The sequence below is a fragment of the Tachypleus tridentatus genome, chromosome 10 (assembly GCF_004210375.1).
Source record: "Tachypleus tridentatus isolate NWPU-2018 chromosome 10, ASM421037v1, whole genome shotgun sequence".
Taxonomy (NCBI): domain Eukaryota; kingdom Metazoa; phylum Arthropoda; class Merostomata; order Xiphosura; family Limulidae; genus Tachypleus; species Tachypleus tridentatus.
In genome coordinates, this window is record NC_134834.1 from 81,269,308 (window position 1) to 81,292,146 (window position 22,839).

A 22,839-nucleotide genomic window follows, 5' to 3' on the forward strand; every position below is an offset into this window, starting at 1 on the left:
TACTTTATTGTCCCTATCCTGTTGATATCCACATACGTTTAGGTTTCGGGTTGTTTTTTTCAGCTGCGGTCATAAGCACACCTATTGACTACATGTTACTGTTTATTCTCTGTTTAAAACTGAAAATGCATTCACCGATCATTAGATTTGGCTTTTATTTTAGAGTTGAGTCGCAATTGTCGGTATTGAATAAAACTAAAATATAATTTTACTTGTCATAAGATTATTACATTTTTAAACATAAAATTTACAAAATACCATTTGCTTAAAATTATTCTGTATGTGGATTATTCATAATTAGTGTGGTTTTATTTTATACTTTTTAAAATTTTATCACTTAGTTTAAACCATATTATTGTGTTCTAATCAATATACGTTTCATTTTACTTTTAAATCCATGTACAAATACAATTTTCTCTGAACATATATTTTATCAAAGCGCCCTCTGAATTTGTATAACCGATACACTGTGTTTACTGCACCAATTTGTTCACAATTCCTACAATTCTGAAAACACGCGGTGAGTTATAACCATCTTCTCTATATATTGGCGCCAGGAGGAGTCACATGTAAGTTCTCACAATGTGCGAAGTAATTTTATTGTTTTTAATGTTCATACATGTGTAATTTGAAACCTTTTCCCAAGTAATCAGGCTTATGATTGTATTTCCACAATGCGAGTGGAAAAAATGTTATGATACCCGTGAAAAAAATCAACACATAAGTGTAAAATTAATGATTAACGCTCTTTCTTAAGCCTAACTTTCTTGTCATCGTGGTGAAAGGCCGCCATATTGGGAGAAACTAAATGCAAAGTATGGGTGTTAATAAGGGACTGAAATAGCCCATATTTCTTTTGGACGACAAGTTGCGCAAATATGGGCCTGATGAAAGATATGGCAGACCGTTTAATACATGTTATATCGTTAGAACGCCAAAATTCTCAAGATGGCAACGACTAACATGTGAGAACCGGTACGTTATGTTTGTTGATGTTAATTTCTTCTGTTCAAAAAACTGGTAGTGGTATAGAGGAAAGTTGATCATAATTAGTTAATACAACTTCTGTTTATTAAAAGTTAAATGATAATATGGTGATTCTTTTTTGAGAACATCTGAACTACCGTGTTTCATCATTAGTAATAGTATGGCAGCCAATGTGTCAGAATTGGTAGGTAAAATATTAGCATTATTACGTACTAAGTATGCATTACAGGAAATCCATTTGCAATAAACCTGAAAGCATTAATGTAATCCTTGCAGTTCTGCAGAAATGTTTGGTATTGTCACTTAATCATGTGTGTCACTCAGCTGAATTCCAGTTGTGACCAGCTCCATTATGAATGTACATGCTGTTCATGTGGTGTTAAATTTGCAGGATATGCCCTGGTGATCATACAAGGCAAGAAAATTATCAGAAAATGAGGCAGTTGAGTATAGGTCTTATGTAGCTACAGAACCAGTTATGAGGCTAACTTCTTTTGTTCAGTTGATTTCTGCATGACCTTAGATTGGAATGAAAATGGCATATTTTTTGTATGTCTCATTTTCTTGTTTTGTTTGTTAATTGATTTTAACAGTAATGCACAAACTGCTATTTTTTGTAACCTTCAGTGTAAGGAATTTGCAAGCTAGATGACATTTACCCAAGGCTCTCAGATTCCTTTTTCCAGACCCATCCCATCTGGCCCTTGACTGTCGTCAGTCTGCAATTATGAGGCATGCTACCATTAACAAGACATGTACAATATGCTATTTGTTATTATTTGAGATCTCTATACCATTCATATACAGTATAGTGTGCTATTTTGAACCTTAATGACACCCATCCTTTCAGTGGTACAGCTCCACTAGTTGGAATAATTTAAATGCTAATTTTGATTAGTTAGTAATTTTAATGATACTAATTAATTTACTCATAATTTCCATTGAATACTTTACATGACACCAATCAGTATAACTGATGTTTATAAGTAATTCAGTTAATTACCCAACTCTAATCAAATAAGATTATTTTTGTCTTTTTTTTATATAAAGAGGAAAATTAAGATATTGTACCTTTAACATATAACTCCTGACCATACAATCATTGTTAGCCATCTTTGTAAACCTTTCTAATGAGTGAGTATTCATCCTTATAAAAGGAGACAAACTGTACACAGTGATACCTCATTTGTTTGGAAAAAACGTTTTCTTTAACTATATTCAAAATTTTGTTAGTTTGTAGCTAGCAACAGTGTATTATCATGAGGGCTTGAGTAAGTTATCCATTATCCACCACTATACCAAAATCCTTATCTACAATTGTCATTTATTGGTACCCACCTTTATTAAATGTGTGGTTAAAATTGTGATAATCCAAATGCATGGACTGTAATTTAAGGTAATGACCCATATCTGTCCAACTTAAATGTGATTTAAAAAAATTTTTGAAACTTTGTTTTCAGTGCAGTTTGAAATCCTGAAAGGTTTTTACATAATGGTAGTTAAGAGCACTCGTTCCCTCAGGGCAAAATTGCATCAAACAATTAAAGATTTAATTGTATGTTTTAAAAAATGCTAATTTTGGTTTTTGGATTTATTTCGGTACAGCTAGAGCAGGAATGTTAGTGTTTGGGAATTTTCTTTCTTTTTTTTTAACATCATAGCACCTGAAGTTTCTAGGAAGAAATCCAAAATAGTTTCAAACAAAAAAAAGTGTTCAGTTTAATCTTGTAAGTTCAAGTGTAGTTTCATTTAGTTTAACCAATTTGAACTTTGAGATGTAAGTAATGAAAACTTTCTTTCCCAGCTGTATAAACCAGCTTAGCTCACAGTTTTATAAACTTGCAAGAGTATCAGAATTGATAAATGTTTGGCTTGTTGATATGTTATTTGAAGCAAATGTGTAAAGAAAAATATTCCTTAGAATTAGTCCTAGTTGACTCTTTTGCAATGGATCAGTATAACACGAGTTCATCTATACATATGCACAATAAGTATTTGTAATGTAACTTTTGATACTGCATATATATTTTCCCAAAATTAAGTAGACTTTCAGTAACAATTACAATTTTTTTTGTATAGGTAAATCAGTTTTTAATTGAAATAATTTTATTAAAGACTTGTTTGTGAAAATATCAAGTTTGGTTACTAGTCTGAGTGTGAAATAATTTTGTATTATGGTTAAAAACAATTCTTTATACTAAAAATCTCATTATTTGTGTAGTCTCTAAAACTTCCTAAATAAATTTTGCACATTTGTTTTTAGTCACTATATATTGTTATTTTCTATATTCTAAAATGCAGGTCTCACTTTACCAATCTCGTAACCATCATAAAAATTAGAAAATAAATATCAATTATGCTTTTTTCATGCTAGAATGACTAACATATTATAACAAAAAGTAAAAATGATTAGTGTGCGTAGCTTAAATCTCATGATGCTGTCCTTGAATGTGTGTATATTTATTATATTGACCTTCTAGTTATACCTAGCTAACATTACATAACTTTCATTGACACTGTGCATGTGCACTTGTGTATCCAGCAATATAAAACAAACCTTTAGCCTTCCCTGTTTTGGCTATTTTAGTGGACTAATTTTGTAATATAGTCACATTTCAATTATTATACATTATATATTTATGTAAATTATTACTATTTAAAAATATGATTAAACTTTTTTGGAAAATAAGGAATAAATGACATTTGTAAAATAATAGTTCATAAATTTTGAATGCAAGTCAGTAAACATGATGACATGGCCTTTGACCTGTGACCCTTTGTAAAAGGGTTAATTTTTTAAAGTTTGTAAAATTTGACTACAATTTTATATTTTATTTGAATTATGATATTGTACAGTGGTAAGAAAATAAGTATTTTTTTGGAAATAAAGGTAGGTTTAGCTATTAGCAGCTGATTGTTCCATGTTTAGTTTTGTTAACAAGGCCACTGTTCATTAGACTTTGTCATCATAAGTAGATGTTTCAATGGCAAAAAAAATCACTATTTAAGAAATATAATAAAGAGTATATAAAAAAAGCTCAAAATTAATACTAAAATTTATGGTTAGTTTTATGGATGCTAGAAAACAATTGTTAATACACTTAAGATGAAAGTATCAGGTTCTTACTATTATGTATTGCTAACCATGTGGTAATTGGATATCAATAATTTATATAGTTAATTTTTTATCATACTTTACTAATTGACTAATTATGCCATTGTCAATGTTTTTATTGCATGGGAAAAGTAAAAGTAACTGCCGATGTGTTTCATTAATGACAAGAGTTCAATTCGACAGGACTACACTGTATGTTTATAACAATCTTTTGATTTCTTCAGGCCAAACACCTTTGGAAACCAATTGACTATTTCTTCCCCAGAGTGATTTTCTTAGTATTTTTTGTGCCACCTTATTAATAGTTTTTGAAAATTTAAGTACACCAAGTTTGTGTGTATTTTCCAAATAAATAAAATTACAAAAAAAAAAAGATTTAGTCAGGCACTGTTTCCCTTATAAGTCTGTATTGACTTTCATATGTCATGCAGTATTTCACTGTTATTTTATCAGACTGCAATTTTTTCCATTATAAGAATAAGATTAACTGTCACATGATTTTCAGAGCAACTCTTATCACTATATTTAGAAATACAAATAACAATAGCAACTTTAATCATTAAACAATTGATTATTAGCTCCTTATATAGGAAATATGAAATTATCACATATGTGTTCTTTGACCTTATTTAAATTCCTGAAGGAAATCTTATTTGATCTTGGTGCTTTTGTTTTTAATCTCTGTGTTTCTGCTTACTACCATGGAATTGATATCTGTACAATTCTGGTCACTTCTAATATTTTCTGTAGAATATTCATGTTTAGACATTTTGCTATCTTCTTTTGTAAAAATATAAAACGTGCAACCTCAGATATTCAACATTAAAAAAATTCTTTGCTTTTTAATACATGTAGCAAGCAGTTTCTCATTAGCCATTTTATTTTCATATTTGTTGGATAAATTTCTTGCCTCAAATCTTTATAAATTAATTAGATTTAATTTTCCTTTTGAACCTTTATCTTTTTGTATAGGTGTGCATGGAGTCTTGTTACAGGAGTTAGGAAGCAATTTTCTTTAGATAAGCTTTAAAAGGTTTTAAGAAAATTAAAGAAATTTACAAAAGAATACCAAGAGAAACCTAATGGTGGTGGTGAATATTTTTATTATTATGAATGGTGTTTTTTTTTTACATATTCAAGTTTTCATTTTGAGAACTTAAGGCTTGATAAGGGCTGCAAAGTGTAAATACTACTTCAGAAGGAAAGAGTTTTATGCAGTGGAAGGCAAACACAATTTTTTGTATTAAGAAGGAAGAGAGAGAAAAGGATGAGCTATAAGAATAAAGATGTAGTAAGATTGTGGGGTTGGGGTTATAGTGTAAATTTATCTATATTTTTAACTTCCTTTTGGTATGGTTTATTCTAGTACAAGACAATTTAATTTGTTGGTAAATTAATGATTTTAGTGTGATCTGTTTTATTTCATAATGAGCTTGGTATATACATATACAAATATACATATTTGCACTGATCAAGTATCTATCCTAAAACCTTTGATACAGTATGTGTATCTTCACAAATTTGGCAGACGTTTAGTAAAATTACAAGTTTTTGTACACACAAAAAAATAAGATTTTTTAATAAAATGTTTTTATTTAAGATTTTTCTGAAAATATCAAGTTTCTTTTCTAGTCTGAGTGTGAAATGATTTTATGTTATGGTTAAAATCTATTCTTCAACCCAGAAATCTCAAATATTTGTGTAATCTCTAAAACCTCCTAAATATATTTCATATGCTTGTTTCCAGTAAGACCTTATATTATTTTTTTTGATTGGTCTGTTAACTGACTGACATAGTAACCATCATTATTTAAAAAAAAAAAAAAGGAAATATAAATTAAACTGTTATCTTGCTAGAATGAATATATATTATAACACAAATGTTTAGTTAAATAGCTCAAGTCTCATAATATTACATATTTACTATATTGGCTTTATAGCCATGCCTAGCTAACACAACAAAACTTGCACTAACATGGTGCATGCACACTTGTATTACTGTATCTAATAATATAAAACTGACCTGGTCTTGTCTGTGTTTTAGTGGACTAGTATTTTATATTATACAAAAACATTTAAATTATTATACATTTTATACACACATACAGTTTATTACTCTTTAGAAACAAATTATTAAACTTATTTTTCTTAAAATATAGAAGAACATTAAATCAAGATGTAAAGGAAGTAATTCTCTTCTAGCTACAACCTTTGAATTCAGTTACTGCTGGATGTAGATTTCTATGCCTTTTAAAATTTTGCACATGTAGAATATCAAACCAAAGTTATTTATTTTTTAAGATTTGTATATATGGTTGAATAGTAAAAAAAAATCAAATAACTATACTGATACTATAGAATTCTAATATAATTTATCAAGCTTGGTAACTAAGCTATATTTAAGTCTTAAAAAAAGTATGAAACTTCAAACAGACAAAAGACACAACCTATCTGTTTGAAATCTTGGTTTGAAAGAACGTAGTAGGCTTAACAGATTAAAATGGCTGAGAAATCTACTAGGGGGACATTCTAAGCTGTCAGGTGGTTATTCACATCAAATATTGCAGTAACTGTATGTAGGAGACTTTTTAAAAATTGGAAAAAGTTTAATGGGGCCACTGTTTGATTTAGTACATAAGCCATATTGCAGCAAAATAAAAATATGTTGGGTTCTTATTTTATATTCCAGCTTGTTAATATTGGTAATTTGAGTTTCTGATTTGTATGAAACATTAGACTTGGTATTTTGACATCATAAACATATAATTTTAACCAGTGCTGCATTCAACATACCATGTGACTCACTAAAGTGTATACTTAGATGTGTCTTTTTAATATTTACTTCTGAATCAAGATATTAACTCGTATATAATATCGAAGTTTGAATTATCATATAAAGTTTGATTCCAAGTTTATTGACACAGATTTATAAAATAGCTCAATAAAATTTTGAATGCCAGTCAGCAAATGCAATGATATAGTCTTTTGACCATGACTTATTGCAAAATTGTTACTGTGTGAAAACATACTGTAATTGAATTTTTAAAAATAAATTCATGTTACCATATTGTACATCAGAATTCAGCATGTGTTTTTATTTTGTTAGTCACTGATAAGATTTCTTTGGATACCTACATATGCTCACACACACACACACACACAAATATTACATTTTTCATTTTCCTACTACCACTATTTCAGACTTTAGAAAGAAATCTAAAACCATTTGTTTTACATGCAACCTTTATTTTAATAATACTCACCCCATCTTAAAGTTTCAATTTGTGTTGCTTCTATCACACTTGAAGGCTCATGGTAAACTATTCCATTTATCATCTTTGTTAGAAAAGTAACATTGTTTTATCTTGATCTTTCTGAATGTTACATCTTAAATTAGGGTTTTTATGATTTCTGTAAATAACTTATTTTGAAACTTATGGATTTATAGATTTAAAGCTTTTGCCAATCTTTAAAAACCACGAGCTCTTCTTTCCAACAAAGACACGTCAATAGATTTCAACATTTTCTTGTATGTTAACTCCTAACCTGCCTATTAAAATATTTGCCAAACAACATATTTCTTAAGGTGACATAAACACATTATTTGCAATTGTCTGCAAAGAGAGAGAGAGAGGTGTAGGTAATGGAGATTCTCCAGTTATTTTATTATGCAAAATATTCTTTGATAAGTAGTATTTCAATAATTGTAATGTTTGTCTTTCCTTTTCCATCATACTTGAAGGTAACCTATGTATGTTTTGTAATTTTCACCAAAAAATATTGATGTTTCATATAGATATAACTGTCTTACAATGAGACTGTCTCGTAGCTTATTTTGTCTATCAGCGACTACATGAATGTAAAGTATTTCAGTGTAATCTTCCATTGTTCCAGAACTTGCTGGAGTATATTGAAAATAAATTAACATTAACATGATTTATTATTGTTGAATATATTACAAAATTCTTTAATTGCTGGATATCTTATTGGTGATGATTCAACAGTTTATGCTATAGTTAAGTGCTGATCTATCCATACCCTTCATTTTGGAAAAAAAATAAATAAAATAATGTTCCAAGTGTCTTAAGGTTCAAAGAATTACAATAGTCTAGACATCAGCTGTGTATTTGTTATGTAAGCAGGTTTAGGTTCCAAATTTACAAAACATATTCTGACAGATTCTACTGAACTTTAATAATTACATTAAAGCAAATTTCTATTGTTTAAGTTACTATTTATGGCTATACATTAGCCATACATAACTTATATTTTATATGCACATTGAAAGTGTCAACTATACATTATTAAAAGGTGAGACATTATGAGACTTGTGCTGACACTGTTAACATTCTTAAAAAAAACTCAATTAATTTTGGGGATCGAGCCAAGATATCAAGGAAATATTTGTAGGAACAGGCATGCCAAAAGATAACATTATTAGTGTCAGGTGTTTCATATGTAAAACTTGCTTCTTGATCTAAGTATCATGAATGTTTACAAATTTGCCTACATCAAATGGAAAACTATATTTTGCTGCTAGAAATATACCTGCTGTTTCAACCAGTTGCAACTTGGTTTGTAATACTAGCATATAGGAAAGGAATATTTCACTATAGGATACGGTTACAAATTTTCTGTGTGCAGTTTATCCTCCTTTACCACTTCTACCAACCAATCCATCAAGACACCCTTCATTTCATGGGTAATATTTAGTGTTTTTTTTGTAGTTAGGTTGAGGACAAAACTTTCAAAATCTAATAGATGATAAATAGATATCTTGGACATATCCAGCCACCAGTTTCTCACTGTCATTCATATTTGCACTTGTACAGGTTGTATCCAGAACTGTAGGTGAATCTAAGGGACTTGCATCCATGTTGTAAGGAGAACAAATCTATAGTTGCAAGTGGAGCTCTGTAGAGCCCTATAGCTTCACCACACAAGTGTGCATTCCCAGTTATTTCAAGTTTTTATTTTGGTTCACCTTGATAAATTTTGAAATCTTGCCTTTTTTGGCAAACATGTCCTGTTCTTTGAAACTTCATACCTTGATGTATTAATGGATGATGAAGGTGGTTTGGTCATAAAAACATCACAGATTGTAGTTTCTGACCAGTATTCTAGTTCTTTAACATTTACTTGCTTCATATATCTCTTTGCATATGCTCTGGAAATATTTTCAACACTCCAAACTACAATCAGGAAAATGGACCTAATTCCAAATCTGATTGCTCGTGTCCATGGCCCTTTGGTTTGAAGATCTTTCATGATTAGATGGGTTTTTTTCATCAGTTTTAGCAGGGAAAACATTTTAATTGTGCTTCACCTTGGGTAAGACTGAAGACCTTACATCATATTTACTTATTATTTTTGTTAATTTGTATTTGCAATTTATGTTGCAAGTTTTTTTCAAAACTGTGGTAGATTACCATATTTGGCCAACCAATTATGAACTTGAACTCTGTTGAAGTTTGAGCTGTTGAAGTATTAACTAAGTTTAAAAGTTAAATTGTGATGCTTAACATTTTATTTTTAAGCAGATCTCTTTTAATTTTGTAAATTTTACCTAGCAAATTATTGTGTGACAAGTGAACTTTTTCCAGTTGATAATACTTAACTCACTTGGACTAAACTAAGTTGAAAAATAAAGCAAAACAAAAACAGAAGCCACCCTTACATACCTTTTGTTTTTTGACAATTCAGAAAGTACTGAAACCAAAGTTTGTTCTTAGGGTATATATTTTTTCTTTTACTTTTTAAATCTAAACTCTTGGTATGCTAGTTTAATAAATTAGCTAGTTGTTACTAGGTAATTTTTAGATCTGATCTATGTAAGTACTATGTTTTGTTTGTAAGTTAATGTTAATAATGCAATTTAAAATACTGGAACAAAGTTAGTTCTTTCATCCAAATAATCATCAGTTCCAGGAAGATATGAACATAAGTTTTGTTTATAAGATGTTTTCCAGATAAGTCAGTTTTGTATAGGATCTTGTACTTAATAACAAATTCTGATCTTTACTGGTTTCAGAGCTACCAGCATAGATTAAAATGGAAGATGATACTGTTTATGACAAAGCAAGTGCTGGTGCTTCACACACTTACCCAGTTCAGTGCTCCTCCTTGCGTAAAAATGGCTATGTAATGTTGAAGAATCGCCCCTGTAAAATTATGGAAATGAGCACTTCAAAAACTGGAAAACATGGTCATGCAAAGGTAAGAAAACAATTTTGTTTTTTAGGTAACATTTCAGAAGAATTAAGGATTTTTACATAGTGAAATTCTAAGTGTAGATTGGACTGTAATCTTTTGTAATGAAAATTACTTTTGATCATAGTGTTATACTCTGATTGTAATGGGCCCGGCATGGCCAAGTGGTTAAAGCACTCAACTCGTAATCTGAGGGTTGTGGGTTTGAATCTCAGTCACACCAAACATGCTTGCCCTTTCAGCTGTGGGGGTGTTATAATGTGACGGTCAATCCCATTATTCATTGGTAAAAGAGTAGCCCATGAGTTGGCAGTGGATGGTGATGATTAGCTGTCTTCCCTCTCGTCTTGCACTGCTAAATTAGGGATGGCTATTGCAGATAGCCCTTGTCTAGTTTTACGCAAAATGTAAATAACAAAACCAAACCTGATTGTAATGCAAATGAACAGTGACTGATCTAGTTGTAGTACACATACTGATAAATTACGTTACCTCTCTTTGCACAAATAGCTATTCTTGTTTAATGCTGCTCTTTGAATGCAAAAGATTTATGAATGCCACAAGTCTTTTATCTCCACTCCATTAGAATTGGCTGATTCCAATGCATCTGTCATGCAAATCATGTGTCAACTCTTCACCAGTAAAAAATGACATACTTCATAATGCACGTGATTCAATTCAGTTCTACTGAACTGTCCCTTCTTGTTCAACAGCACTGTTCAATGGTGTTTTTGGTGCTCTTCATATGAATTGTTTTCATTATTCATTACTTTAATAGTTGTATTTCCACAGTGGGCATTTTTCAATACTTGTTTTTTTTTTCTCATACTCGCATATTTTACATCAAACACTTATTTTTCTTTAATATATTTGTACAATGAATTCTGAAGTTTGTTCTCACTTTAGGTTATTTTCACTAGCTGCAGGTGAAGGAGACCTGTCATTGGTTTTTCTGCAATTATCTTCCATGAGATTGATCATTATATGGGCCAAACCTCTTCTTCTGAATTTGCACCCCTAATCTTTGTGAACAAGCCAAACCTGTTTGGGTCAGTGATTATTTGTCTTTTTACACCAATGCATTAGATTGTCCAGAAATAAATGTTGTCACTGAACTGCAAAGTTTGGAAAAGTATAAACCAGTGTTGTAAAATGTGCTTTAAACAGACTAAGCGCCATTTGCTTCAACACACTTTTGCCAATATGTAACGATGCTGTTTATGCCCCTGCTGTAAAAAGTGGAGTTTCTATGGTCAGTGAACTCACTGAAAGCTTCTTCTGCAGCTGCCTGGTTTTGAAAGTGTTTATTGCTCAAAAAGTTGTTAAAATGCTTGAAAAAATAAAAATCCATAGGAGGAAGGTCTGGGGAATAGGGTGGATGAGGCAGAACCTTGATTTCCAATTTGTTCAATTTTGGGACTTGTGTTCATGAGCATGCATGACTTGTTGGTGGAGGTTTGACATATGATTTACATTGGAATCAATAAACTCCTATGGATGGAAGAGAAAATGGTTGTGGCATCCATAAAACATTTTTGCATATAGAGGGCAGCATTGAATGAGAATAGATATTTATGAGTAGAGATAAGTAACTACTGGAAATACATTTTCAGTATTGGAAAATTCTTTTACTAAGTTTTGATTTCTTTGAAAACATTTTCATAGTGGGGTGTTAAAATTTCATGGTTCAAAAACATATTATAGAGTACTTAAAAATGGTTATCAGTATCATAATGATTAGAATAAACTGTTGACCAACATAATTTATACAAAGACCAGGAGCAAAAAAAAAACTTAAATTCAACAAACAGCTTACTTATAGGTGGTACAGAAATAATGAAATAAAATTACATTAACTTGGGAAAACTATTAGGAAGATTACATTCACTCGTATTATATTGCATTTCCTCAATTGTTTTAAAGTTGCTCAGTGCAATATGTTCACTTTCATTGGTCATAACCAGAGAAATATAGATGAACTATGCATTCCTGATTAGGAAAGCTAACTTACAAGATGAAATTCCTCAAGCAAAGTTAACTTCGTTGGGAATGTAAATGCAATGTTTCAGTTCTTGCTGAAAGATACATCTAGAATATTTTATGCAAAAAACTGCTATGACAAAATACCAGTAACTATATATGTGTGTATTTATTCGTCATGTTTCCTGATAAATGCACATGTAATTTGACTTTTAGTGAACACTTCAACTGACATATAGTTCAGACCATTCATTTTAAATGTACACTTGTCCTATGATGTGAGTGGTAAATTTGTTTTATGTACAATTAATTTTTGCTGTCTAGTATAAACTAAGCTTTCATACAGAACATTGTACATATTTTGTGTATGCCCTATTCTTTATGTCAAGAAACAATGTTTTGTTTGTTTTTAACATTTTATCTTTAAAATGTGAATTGAATTTCTGGAACTGGAAAAAAGTTTTCAATTCATTTTATATATGTTTAGAAACACAGTTGAAGATTTTAAAGCAAGTTCATTGAAATTTTAAGATATGCTATTTAAAATTAAATATATTTTAATGTCCTTACCAGTCTTGTTTTTATTCATCATTGAATTAAAATCATGTTGCTGTTATGAATTGTGATGCTGCATAAAAATGAGTGACAAAAAGAAAATTATTTGTAGTGTTCATGCATTTTGTGGTGTTACAGAATTCTCAGCATTTCCAGTTTTTAGACATTAAAATACATGGAATTTGATAAAAGGAAGATTTTTTTATCAAAGTTATTTGTAGTAAATGAAAATATATAGTAAATATTCATGTTAAAGTCTGTTTCCTGTTTGATAATGTTTTTAGTTTCCTAAATTCTATTTTTCTTGCATAAACAAATTATGTACTTTGGTAGCACAGCTGTGTTGATCATTTTCAGGTCTCATGCCAGACTTGTGACCTTAACAGTGCAGTAGACTGATATAAAAAAAAAGTTGATTAATGATGTTCTTTTTCATCATGTATGTGTGTATATAAATGATGAAACAATCTAGAAAACAAAAACTTTTATAAAACATAGAATTATAAATCTTTCATGATAACTGAAAATTGAACTTAAGATTTCATAAGAAATTTTTCTCACTTTTTGAAGTTTTTTTTTAACTTTGTAAAACCTGTTGCTTATTATGAATTAGATTTCACACTTGTGGAGAAAAATCTGAGTATTACCAATATAGATAGAATTCACTCAGTATTTTTAAGGAGTTAAAATTCTCTAAGGGTAGCTTGTCGTGCACATCGAAACTTCAAGATGCATGGCTAACCCAGAACAGTTATAGAAAGTGGACTGAGTATTCACAATATTCAGTTTAAGAAATTTGATGTTGTAAATCAATAGATATTTTTATTATTGGCAAGACTGCCATATAACATTTCAAGGTTCTTGAGTGTGAATGGAAAGTCTTTGCTATGCTGGTACATGAAACTAGCTGATGCACAATGACTCACCATAATTGATTAGAAATGCCAGTTTGGATGATAATAGCATCTTAGTTTTCTAATGTTTTTAGTCCTTTTAACACATTTAGGTTCATTAATAACAAAATTAAGTTATAAATATACTTTGCTATTCTCTTTGAGTAATTATCGCCACTTAAAAATATACAAATCTTATCAAAATTGCTGTGAGGAAAATTAAGTGGTCAGTGTCAAACAATTTTTAAGTGACATCCTGATTAAAAAAAATACTTAACTATCAACTCTTCCTTGATTACATTTGAATAGATTTGTACTGTTGTAGATTATGCTCAATAAAACCTAGACTTGTAGTGTTGAGTATAAATTAGCAGAAGAACCAAAGGAATCACATTCATATAAATTTTATTAAAATGTAGTGTTCATTCCAAATATGTCTTATACATACAAATAAATAGAAATTGGTTTATGCATGTATGTATGTATTAACTAATATTATGTTAGTTGAGATCAATATTTTTTTTTATATTTGGCAAATAACATGAATATAGCTGTTAACAGTGTATATGCTGTAAACTTGAAGACACTCAAACATTACTTTGAGCTCCTGTTGCATTGTTAATCCATCCATGTTTAGGATATATGTTGAACTTATCTGCTAACAAATCTAAGTAAAGCATCTTGGGCAGTTCACACAAGTCACATGATGTAATTTTTTTATTAACTTGTTTTATGACATGTTTGCACCCATCTGTCAGCTAGATGAAATGCGAACTGCCAGTGATGTCATTTTTGAAATAATATACAACTTAAATATGTTGAAACTGTAGTGGGAAAATGATTGAAGATTTGTATTAATGGAATGATGCCAAATTAAGATGCTGAATAAGCAGGATGTTTAATTCTATCTATTGCTTAATTATTTCAAGTATCAATTAACCATTTTGTAAGACCTAATTTTAACTCAAGTTCTTACAATCATTCTCAATTGGTGGCTGCATAGCCCTATTGATGAAATGTACATGTCTGTGGATTCAAAAGGCTTAATACAGATTGGATTGTGTGAGTTTTCTGTGGTTCACAGCACTTCCATACATGGCAAAATAAAGTATCTGAGATTAAAGTTGATGACATATTATTATCACTCTACTGGATGTTGGAAAGTCTGAAGTTTTCTAGGTGTAAGTAACTAGAAATGGTAGTTTCTGTCCAAAAGATGTTACTGAAACCAATATCAAACTTCTGCAAAACAATGAGAGATGCAATTAATGTTGCCCTGATTCTTGTAATAATGGCCTTTACATCTACAGTAAAATTTTCATCCCTCATCATTTTTTGAAAAATGATAGCCCCTTTGCACTTTATTGAAGCATTTTGTGAAGGCCCATTTTATGCAGGTAGGAACCTCATGAGTTTGAGTTTTCCAATTGACAGTCAATTCATAATACTGAAAAGGGAAAATGAAATAACCAACAGGCTACTTATGGATTGAAGAACGAGGCTCTAGTTTTCCTGCAGAAGATGACAGTTAAAACTGATAACTAGGAATCTATCTTGTCTTTAACAACAAGTGGCAACAAAAAAGAAGGTGGAAGCTAAAAGAGCAGTATAATGTGAGTTCAACACTTTGCTGTGGTAATGATCAACAATGAAGATATTGGCATTTTCTAGGAATTCATTTACAGAGCAAACTACTTGGATCATTATTTACTTTTTGAGTACTTCAGGAGGACAGCTCTGAAAAGTGCAAAATCATAATTCTTTATCTGGGCAAATCAGTATTGAAAGGGTTTTTCTCAACTGGCAAATATTTGAAAACATGAATGAAAAGTATTATAACTGACAGTCAAAAATGTTGGGAGTTCTAAAGGTAAATATTAACAAATCCTTTTTAGTGTCTGAACATCAAAGCAAGTGGAGATGACATTTATGTAGTGGAGCTGGAGAAAGTACAGAATAGTGCAAAGAAATAAAGAACAAGTTATGGAGGATGAGCTGCACATTCTCTGAAATTAACAAATATAAGTTGATTACTACATGGATTGATTTTATTTCTTTCTCTGTTTTCTACTAAAACATTTAATCAGTGGCATGACAAGTTATTTCAGTTCTGTTTTTATATTTGCACAAAATCATTAAAAATAGTGTAAAAGGTCCTGGGAAAAATAACTTTCAAGAAATGGGGAAAATAAATAAAAAGTCTTTGAAGGATGTGAAATGTATCCTGTTTCATGTATGAATTCTGCAAACTTGCTTTTAATATTTTTTTACTGATGGTTTCTATTTTATAGAAATAAAGAAATCTCATAATTTTAAATAATTGTTTTCCATAATAATGTAATAATGAAGCTACACTGTTGTGTGTAGTTTGTTTATTTTTATAATTTGAATGTTTTTTTAACTTTATTCCTAGGTACATCTTGTTGGCATAGATATTTTCACCAATAAGAAATACGAAGACTTATGTCCTTCAACTCATAACATTGATGTTCCCAATGTTAATCGCAGTGATTTTCAGGTATGCTGTCATTAGGATTGAAAGGAGAAACAACTAATGAAGTGATTTTGTATTTCATGTGAAAATTAGTCAGTTATTTGTATCATGTGTATAAGGCACATTTTGTACAGATTAAGAGATACCATAATTTTTGTCTTTTAATAATTTATATTTTGTAAGAAACTGGAAAATCAATGATATAGGTTTTTTAGAGTTTATTACAGCTTCAACTCTAATTCAGTTCTTAATAATGAAAGCATTGATAACTATATAACATTATATAAACATTTTCAGGCTTTCATCTAAATGTAGGAAACAGGTTTAAAACTTTATTTGCTGTGAATTATAATTGAGTGAAATTTGTTCCAATATTACCTTGTTTATTTAATTGTATGTGTAACAATCATTCATAGCACTTGATAATTATTTTGAACACCAAACAGAAGTTATTTGTGTTTTATAAAAACACAAGTTTTAGATATAGTTCTGTTTTGTTTTGTTTTGTTTTATCACTGGCCACATTCTCACAAATCACAAATAGCTTATTGACATCAGCGATGATGGTTATGTTTCACTGATGGATGACAAAGGTGATACCCGAGATGATCTGAAAATCCCAGATGGAGAACTGGGACAGAAAATAAGAGAGGACTTTGGTAAAGATGATGCATCTGTTATTGTAAGTAACTGAATTCAGTATGTTATAACATTTACTTACTGTGTTAAATCCAAAACAATCATATTTTTAAGGTTTTTTCCTTTTCCACCATTATATTTATTTTACATATTAAGAGAGAGTTTATTTGGAACACATTTGCTACAAATAAGTGCATTTCTATTTTATTACCATTGCTTGGCAAACCTGTATGCCAAATCTAGAATATAAGATTTTTTCCATTTGAAATTTGTCAAATGCTTTAATTTTGTGTTCAGTTACTAATCAGTACTTCAACAGGTTAATATACTAAGTATCTTGGAATGTTATTACTGCATCTTAGTAAATGTTTTGTTTTTATCATACACTGTCAAAATTGTCTCTATCAATAAAAAGAGTGGCTATTTATTTTTCTTCATAATCATTTGTTAAAAGTGCACTGAAGTGGTTACTTTAAAACTTAAATGAATTTAGGAATCTTTGTGATGAAAAGTTTACTTGTACCTATATCATTGCTTTCCTTATACAAGATATGTTAAACTTTACCTGTAGCATTAGTATACTAATTACTATAAAAAAAAGTTTTCAAAATAAAAACAGAATCAATTTTACTCTATTTTAGTACCTATTTTTCTATTATACAAAAGTAATGAGGTCAGTAAAAAATTAAAGCTATGCTAAAACTAGAATTACCAGAGAAAAAGAAATAGGCTTAGTGGTGGATGGGAACAGTTAACAGTTGTTGTTGAGTAATTGTTTCTTCAAAACAATAGCAAAATCTTTAGTTAAACACTGTAAAAAAAAAAAATTGGGAATTTTAAATTAATAGCTTGCTTAATTTGTGTACTGAAGCTAGTTCATTTCTCATCAGATTGATTGCTAATAGGATGTGTGTGTGTGTACTGAAGTTATTAATGTTTACCTTGGGAGCAAGCTACCAATTTTGATCTCAAAGTATATATTAACCTGGTAAGGAGTGTAGCTAGTTAAATACATTTCTTGCTGATAAACATTAGAATACATTGTTTCACTAGCTGAAACTTTCACTTAAGGATATTTTTAGCCATAAACCCCCAACAACTTGTAAGATTTTGATAGCTTAGTCCTAAATGTGTAGACTAAAGGTTAATTTAGTGTTTTATGGCACAAAGCAACTAGGCTATCTGTGTGTAGACTAAATGAAACATTCAAAATAATCTGTATAAATATAACAATAAAAAGATACTTAACATTCTAACTTCAGGTTAAATGGTTAGCATGCAGGATCACCTAAAAAAGTCATAATATTTTCAAAATGATAAGAATAGTCAACTGTTTGAAAGCTCAAGTTTTGGGTCTCAGTTTGGAAATATAACATACTAACCAACATTGTTATTTAACGTTAACCCTTTGAATGTGGCTGCTGTAGTTGCACACAATTTTTGTGAGCTGTATACTGTATAAAACATTCATCTGCCAGATGTAGACCTTGCCAAACAGTACAAATCATTAGTGAATGGGTTGAAGAATGAATATCAAATACTTGTGGAACACTCAAACACAAAAATTGCTTGTATCACTGCTATTCTAGTATATTACCAGTGAGATTAAAATTTTAAAGTGTAGATATATAAAGGGGGGAATTATTTTCTACAGTAATAGACAAATGTTGTAAATAATCTGATCAAATGATTTAATTGTATGTCATAAGAAAAATTGACTTATGCTTCGAATATTGAGTATCATGTTTCTACCACTGGTGAAATTACTTTTCCATATTGATTTATTTTATCCACTAGGTGACAGTACTGTCTGCTGTTGGTGAAGAGGCCATTATTGCTTGCAAGAATGCCACTAATTGAGTTATTTTGTTATTAAAAGCAAGGAAAGTAGGAGCTGCTATGCTGTGAAGTACAGTGTTGTATTAATTCCTACATGTATTAAGTTTAAATTTGAACACCTTTTTTTTTTAACACTACCATGTGAAAGTAAACAAATATCTAGATTTTTGGAAATGTAACAAAAATTTTAGATAGTTCCTTATTTTGCTTGTTGTGTCATAAAATGTTTTTTAAGATATTTGAAAATAAGATTTTTTTTAATGCTACAAAGGGGATAGAAACTGAATACATAGTGCGCTCCATGTTTTCCTGTGATCAGATCATTGTTTTGCAAGATATTCTATATTATGAAAATGAGCTAATAAATAATTAAAAATTTGTTTAAAGGTTCTCAAGACTGTATTTCTTAACTTCCAGCTCATTTAATGTCCTGTATAGCTTATTCACTGTGGGATGTATAGATAATATAACTTGGTATAAGTTTTCACTCATTCTTTCTCTCTCTCTCTCTCTCTCTCTCACACACACACACACACAAAACAGCATGAGAGCTGGTGTATTTATAATTAGTAGACTATACGGTTGTGTATGTAGTTTAAATAGGAATTTGAACCTAAATGGCTAGTTTTATGTTGTAGTCTTAAATTATGCTTGAATGTTAATGATAAATACAGTTTTCTGTTTCTACTTTTTGTGTGTCTGATATTGTTTTTTAAAAGAATGTTTTATAGTGTTTGTTACACTAATTTTTTTTTGGATATTGATATATTGTAATATACGTTTTACGTGTCAGTGTTGGCTTAAAGTTCAGTTTATTTGGTTCTGATTAGTTTTAAGCTTGCATTAACTCTTTGTAAGTAATGATGTAGTCTACTCTTCTTTTATATATCTGTTATTTTGAACAACATCTAATAAACTTTTGGCAACATTCCATTAATTACTTAATAGATAATTTTAAATGCTATTTAATGGGAATTTCCAAACTACATGTTTGGAGAATTCAGTAAGAGATACTAGAAAGGAGCTGACTAATCAGTTAGATCAGATGTTGCTAACCAAGACATTGCTGTGCTGTTTCAGCTGGCTCTTTTATGTAATAAAATGCTTTTTGTAAGGATTGTTTTATTACCTCATAAATTTGTTTCATACTAATCCAATTAATGATAATTTCCAGTCAGAGTAAACTATATGTTTAGAATAAAACTCAAACAACCTAGTCATCAGTATAGCTTTTCTTGTTTTTCTACTTTTAAAGATTGGAGTACATTGTGTCATCAGTTGGGCATCCTTTCTGGTGGCAGTATGTTTGGTTGTAATTTTAGCTTTAGTAACATTTCATTTATATATAAAGCACAAAAATCTGTCCATTATCTAACTACTAGGTTGCTGAGACAATCTCAGTGAAACTATGTGATGATAGTTTGTAACAAGAGCTATGTTATCTGGGGTTTCAAAACCCCCTCCTCAACCATTATTGCTGTTACTGAACATTTATCTTTGATACAAGTCAGATGGTGCCATGTCCTTATACAAAAACAAATACTTTATTAAATTTCCTTTAACACAATGGGGGGAACACACATAACTCGGAGAGTGTATCAACATTCTCTTTGGAGGAATATAATGAAAACAAATTAGCACCATTATCACAATAACAGTAATATTAATGTCAAGTGAAGTTTCTATTACAACATCCACCATAAGGCTGATTTGAAGAGTTATACCCACTTCCTACTTTAGGTCATAAAACACTTATATGGCCAATAACAGGCTATTAATTAATCACCTGAAACAGTAAGGAAGGACATTATGAGCTGGGTGTTGAAAGTAGGCAATGGAAAGCACCTCTACTGTCATTATTTTGGCTGCTACCTCTTCCTACAAAATCACCCTGACCATGTTTTAAGTGTATACATATTGAGTTCATAAAGTTTATACAAAAGGTTTGGCAAGGTAATGAATACAGTAACAATATGTTGTTAAAAATATAGTGTGAAAGTTAGGATTTTTGTGTTTATCATAGCATCCACCCCCATATTTTTTTAATTTGTAATCTGGACAAAGGATGGGCACCTCAGCTTGTAAACAGTATTTCAAAATAAAAGGTAATGACACTTCATGTGGTAACTTGCATAACCAGTGTTATTAATGAAACTAACAGTGATTGATATATGTAAAGTATTTCTCTTATGATGTTAGAAAAACATAGGTTCAAGACGTCTTGATAGAAATGAAATAAAAAAAACAAAAAACCTATAGACCTTTCTTCTTCAGGGGCAAATTGAGTTCTTAAAGCTTATATAACATTTTTGGTGATGTAATGAATACTGTAATAACATGTTATAAATAAATTGTGTGAAAGTTTTCCCCTGAAGCACTTGGGTTGTCAGATTTTTATTTCATTTTCATAAAGTATTACTGACAGAATTATCTTAAAATATTTCTCTCACCATTTAATAAATTTGTAGGCATAAAAAGTGTAACTAAATCCTTTATTAGCAGTAAGCACTTTAAATGTTCTTGCACAGTTATAATTTTGAAAATATGTGATTTCATGTAAAAAAGTTAAGAATTGGAACAGCAAATTTGCACTGAGAAGAAGAAAGAATCTGAAGATATTATACACTGGCTCAGAAATTCCATTCCTACATACAAATCTGTCAGCTGGTTTTCAGATTTCTTGTATATCATTATGTATTTTTCAAAACATGTTGCTTAAATAACATTAAATATTTTGCTTTTTTAATAAACTTCATACTGCTTTTAGTTCCTGGTTCCAAGCTGTTGCAATTAGTGGCTTTGAATACTCTTGTCAGCTAAAGGGTAGTGTCCTTCTTGGTTAAAGCTACAAACAAGTAGTAAGTAGCAAATGTACTTGCCAGGAAAGCATTTTGTTTTACCATCAGGCTTATGCAATCATTAGCTATTTACATTCTAGATTTTTTTTTTTCTAAATAGCATATAAATTTGAAATGACTCCTGTTTAAACAAGGATAATTTCTCAAATGCAGTTTGTGTTTTAAGATGTGCTCAACTTTTTTATGGGCTTTGGTGTTGTTATAGTTTTAGCTTTTTTGTGTTCATTTCAAAATGTAGAATTTAAGTTTGTTTAAACTTGTTTCAGTATAAAAATGTTAATTTATTTTGAACTATTTTATGTTTCTAAGGTAACATTTATCACTTCTAGTTCTGAAGCATTCTGTTTCTGGCATTCAATGATGCTTTTTTCTTGTACACATGGCTCTGAAATATAATCATAATAGACCAGTTATTTCATTGCTTGATTGTGAAGTAGTGATGTTTTCACACTCTGAAAAGATAAAAAAAGTATTATGTTTTTTGGTTTATCACTTAAAGCTGATTTTTTTTTGTCCACATTTAGTGCAGGGATGGAAAGTTTTTTACTGTAAAGAACTCTCAGTGATGATAATGTTGGGTGAACTGTCGAACATTAACCTGCTGACTGCCAAGTATTTCAGCTGCTATGGCAGCTCCCATGCCAGTTTTTTTTTCAGCAAAATTGAGTAATTTTTAAAACAAAGGAAATAAGCAAGGAATACTATTTTTTCTCTAAGCCAAACTTATTGTGCACAACATGTACAAAACAGAAAACAATAACTCGTCCATGGCACTGTTACTGATCGGCTTGAACAGCACTGGACAGGTTTAAAGGGAATTTCTTGTATTACTATACATTAAACATGGAAAACATTTTTGTGTAGTTGTATGATGCACTGCAAGGTGGCAGTCAGATTTGTTCTTGGTTGTTGCAGTATTTTAACCCTTTCACAGTGGGTCAAAAGGCTATGTCATTGCAATTGTTGACCTGCATTCAAATGTTTATTGAACTATTATGAATTTATGTCAAGTTTAGAATTAAATTGTAGGTTAATATGAACTTTGTAGAATGAACAGCAACTGCCTGTTGTGGAGACATGACGTTTTGAAAGTCTTTTGTCTTCAGGTCAGTGTGTGTGTGTGTGTGTGTAAAGTGTTATATCTCTTTTATAGTGTTTTGGTGGATTATGGAGAACATGTTATGATTGGTTGGATTATCACAGTTTCTGAATGGAGGAGAGTTTTCCTGCAGATTCAACCAATTTCACTAAACAGAGATTCCAAATTAC

The 22,839-nt window shown here is 30.2% G+C and overlaps 1 protein-coding gene and 1 pseudogene across 4 annotated transcripts; one reads left to right on the top strand and one right to left on the bottom strand.

The window, feature by feature from the left end:
- The first annotated feature begins 439 nt into the window (after positions 1–439).
- LOC143229703 (eukaryotic translation initiation factor 5A-1-like) lies at positions 440–21,086 on the top strand. Of its 4 annotated transcripts, XM_076462421.1 has the most exons (6): positions 539–569; positions 9,305–9,433; positions 10,134–10,318; positions 16,154–16,258; positions 16,779–16,916; positions 18,671–21,086. In XM_076462421.1, exons 3-6 carry the CDS (start codon positions 10,154–10,156, stop codon positions 18,731–18,733), a joined length of 471 nt encoding a protein of 156 aa, XP_076318536.1. In that variant the 5' UTR covers positions 539–569; positions 9,305–9,433; positions 10,134–10,153; the 3' UTR covers positions 18,734–21,086. The 4 variants fall into 4 exon arrangements, with proteins under 4 accessions (XP_076318533.1, XP_076318534.1, XP_076318536.1 ...); XM_076462418.1 differs by lacking the exon at positions 9,305–9,433 and having other exon boundaries at positions 440–569; XM_076462419.1 differs by lacking the exon at positions 9,305–9,433 and having other exon boundaries at positions 508–975.
- LOC143228387 (cyclin-A2-like) lies at positions 8,422–9,370 on the bottom strand (annotated as a pseudogene).
- Positions 21,087–22,839: the final 1,753 nt, after the last annotated feature.

What these genes read in the sequence shown, in the direction of transcription:
- LOC143229703 (XM_076462418.1), top strand. Translation starts at nt 10,154, where the DNA reads ATGGAAGATGATACTGTTTATGACAAAGCAAGTGCTGGTGCTTCACAC. An exon ending in TTAATCGCAGTGATTTTCAG is followed by an intron (nt 16,259 to 16,778) that starts GTATGCTGTCAT and finishes AATCACAAATAG; the next exon opens with CTTATTGACATCAGCGATGA. An exon ending in AAGATGATGCATCTGTTATT is followed by an intron (nt 16,917 to 18,670) that starts GTAAGTAACTGA and finishes TTTATCCACTAG; the next exon opens with GTGACAGTACTGTCTGCTGT.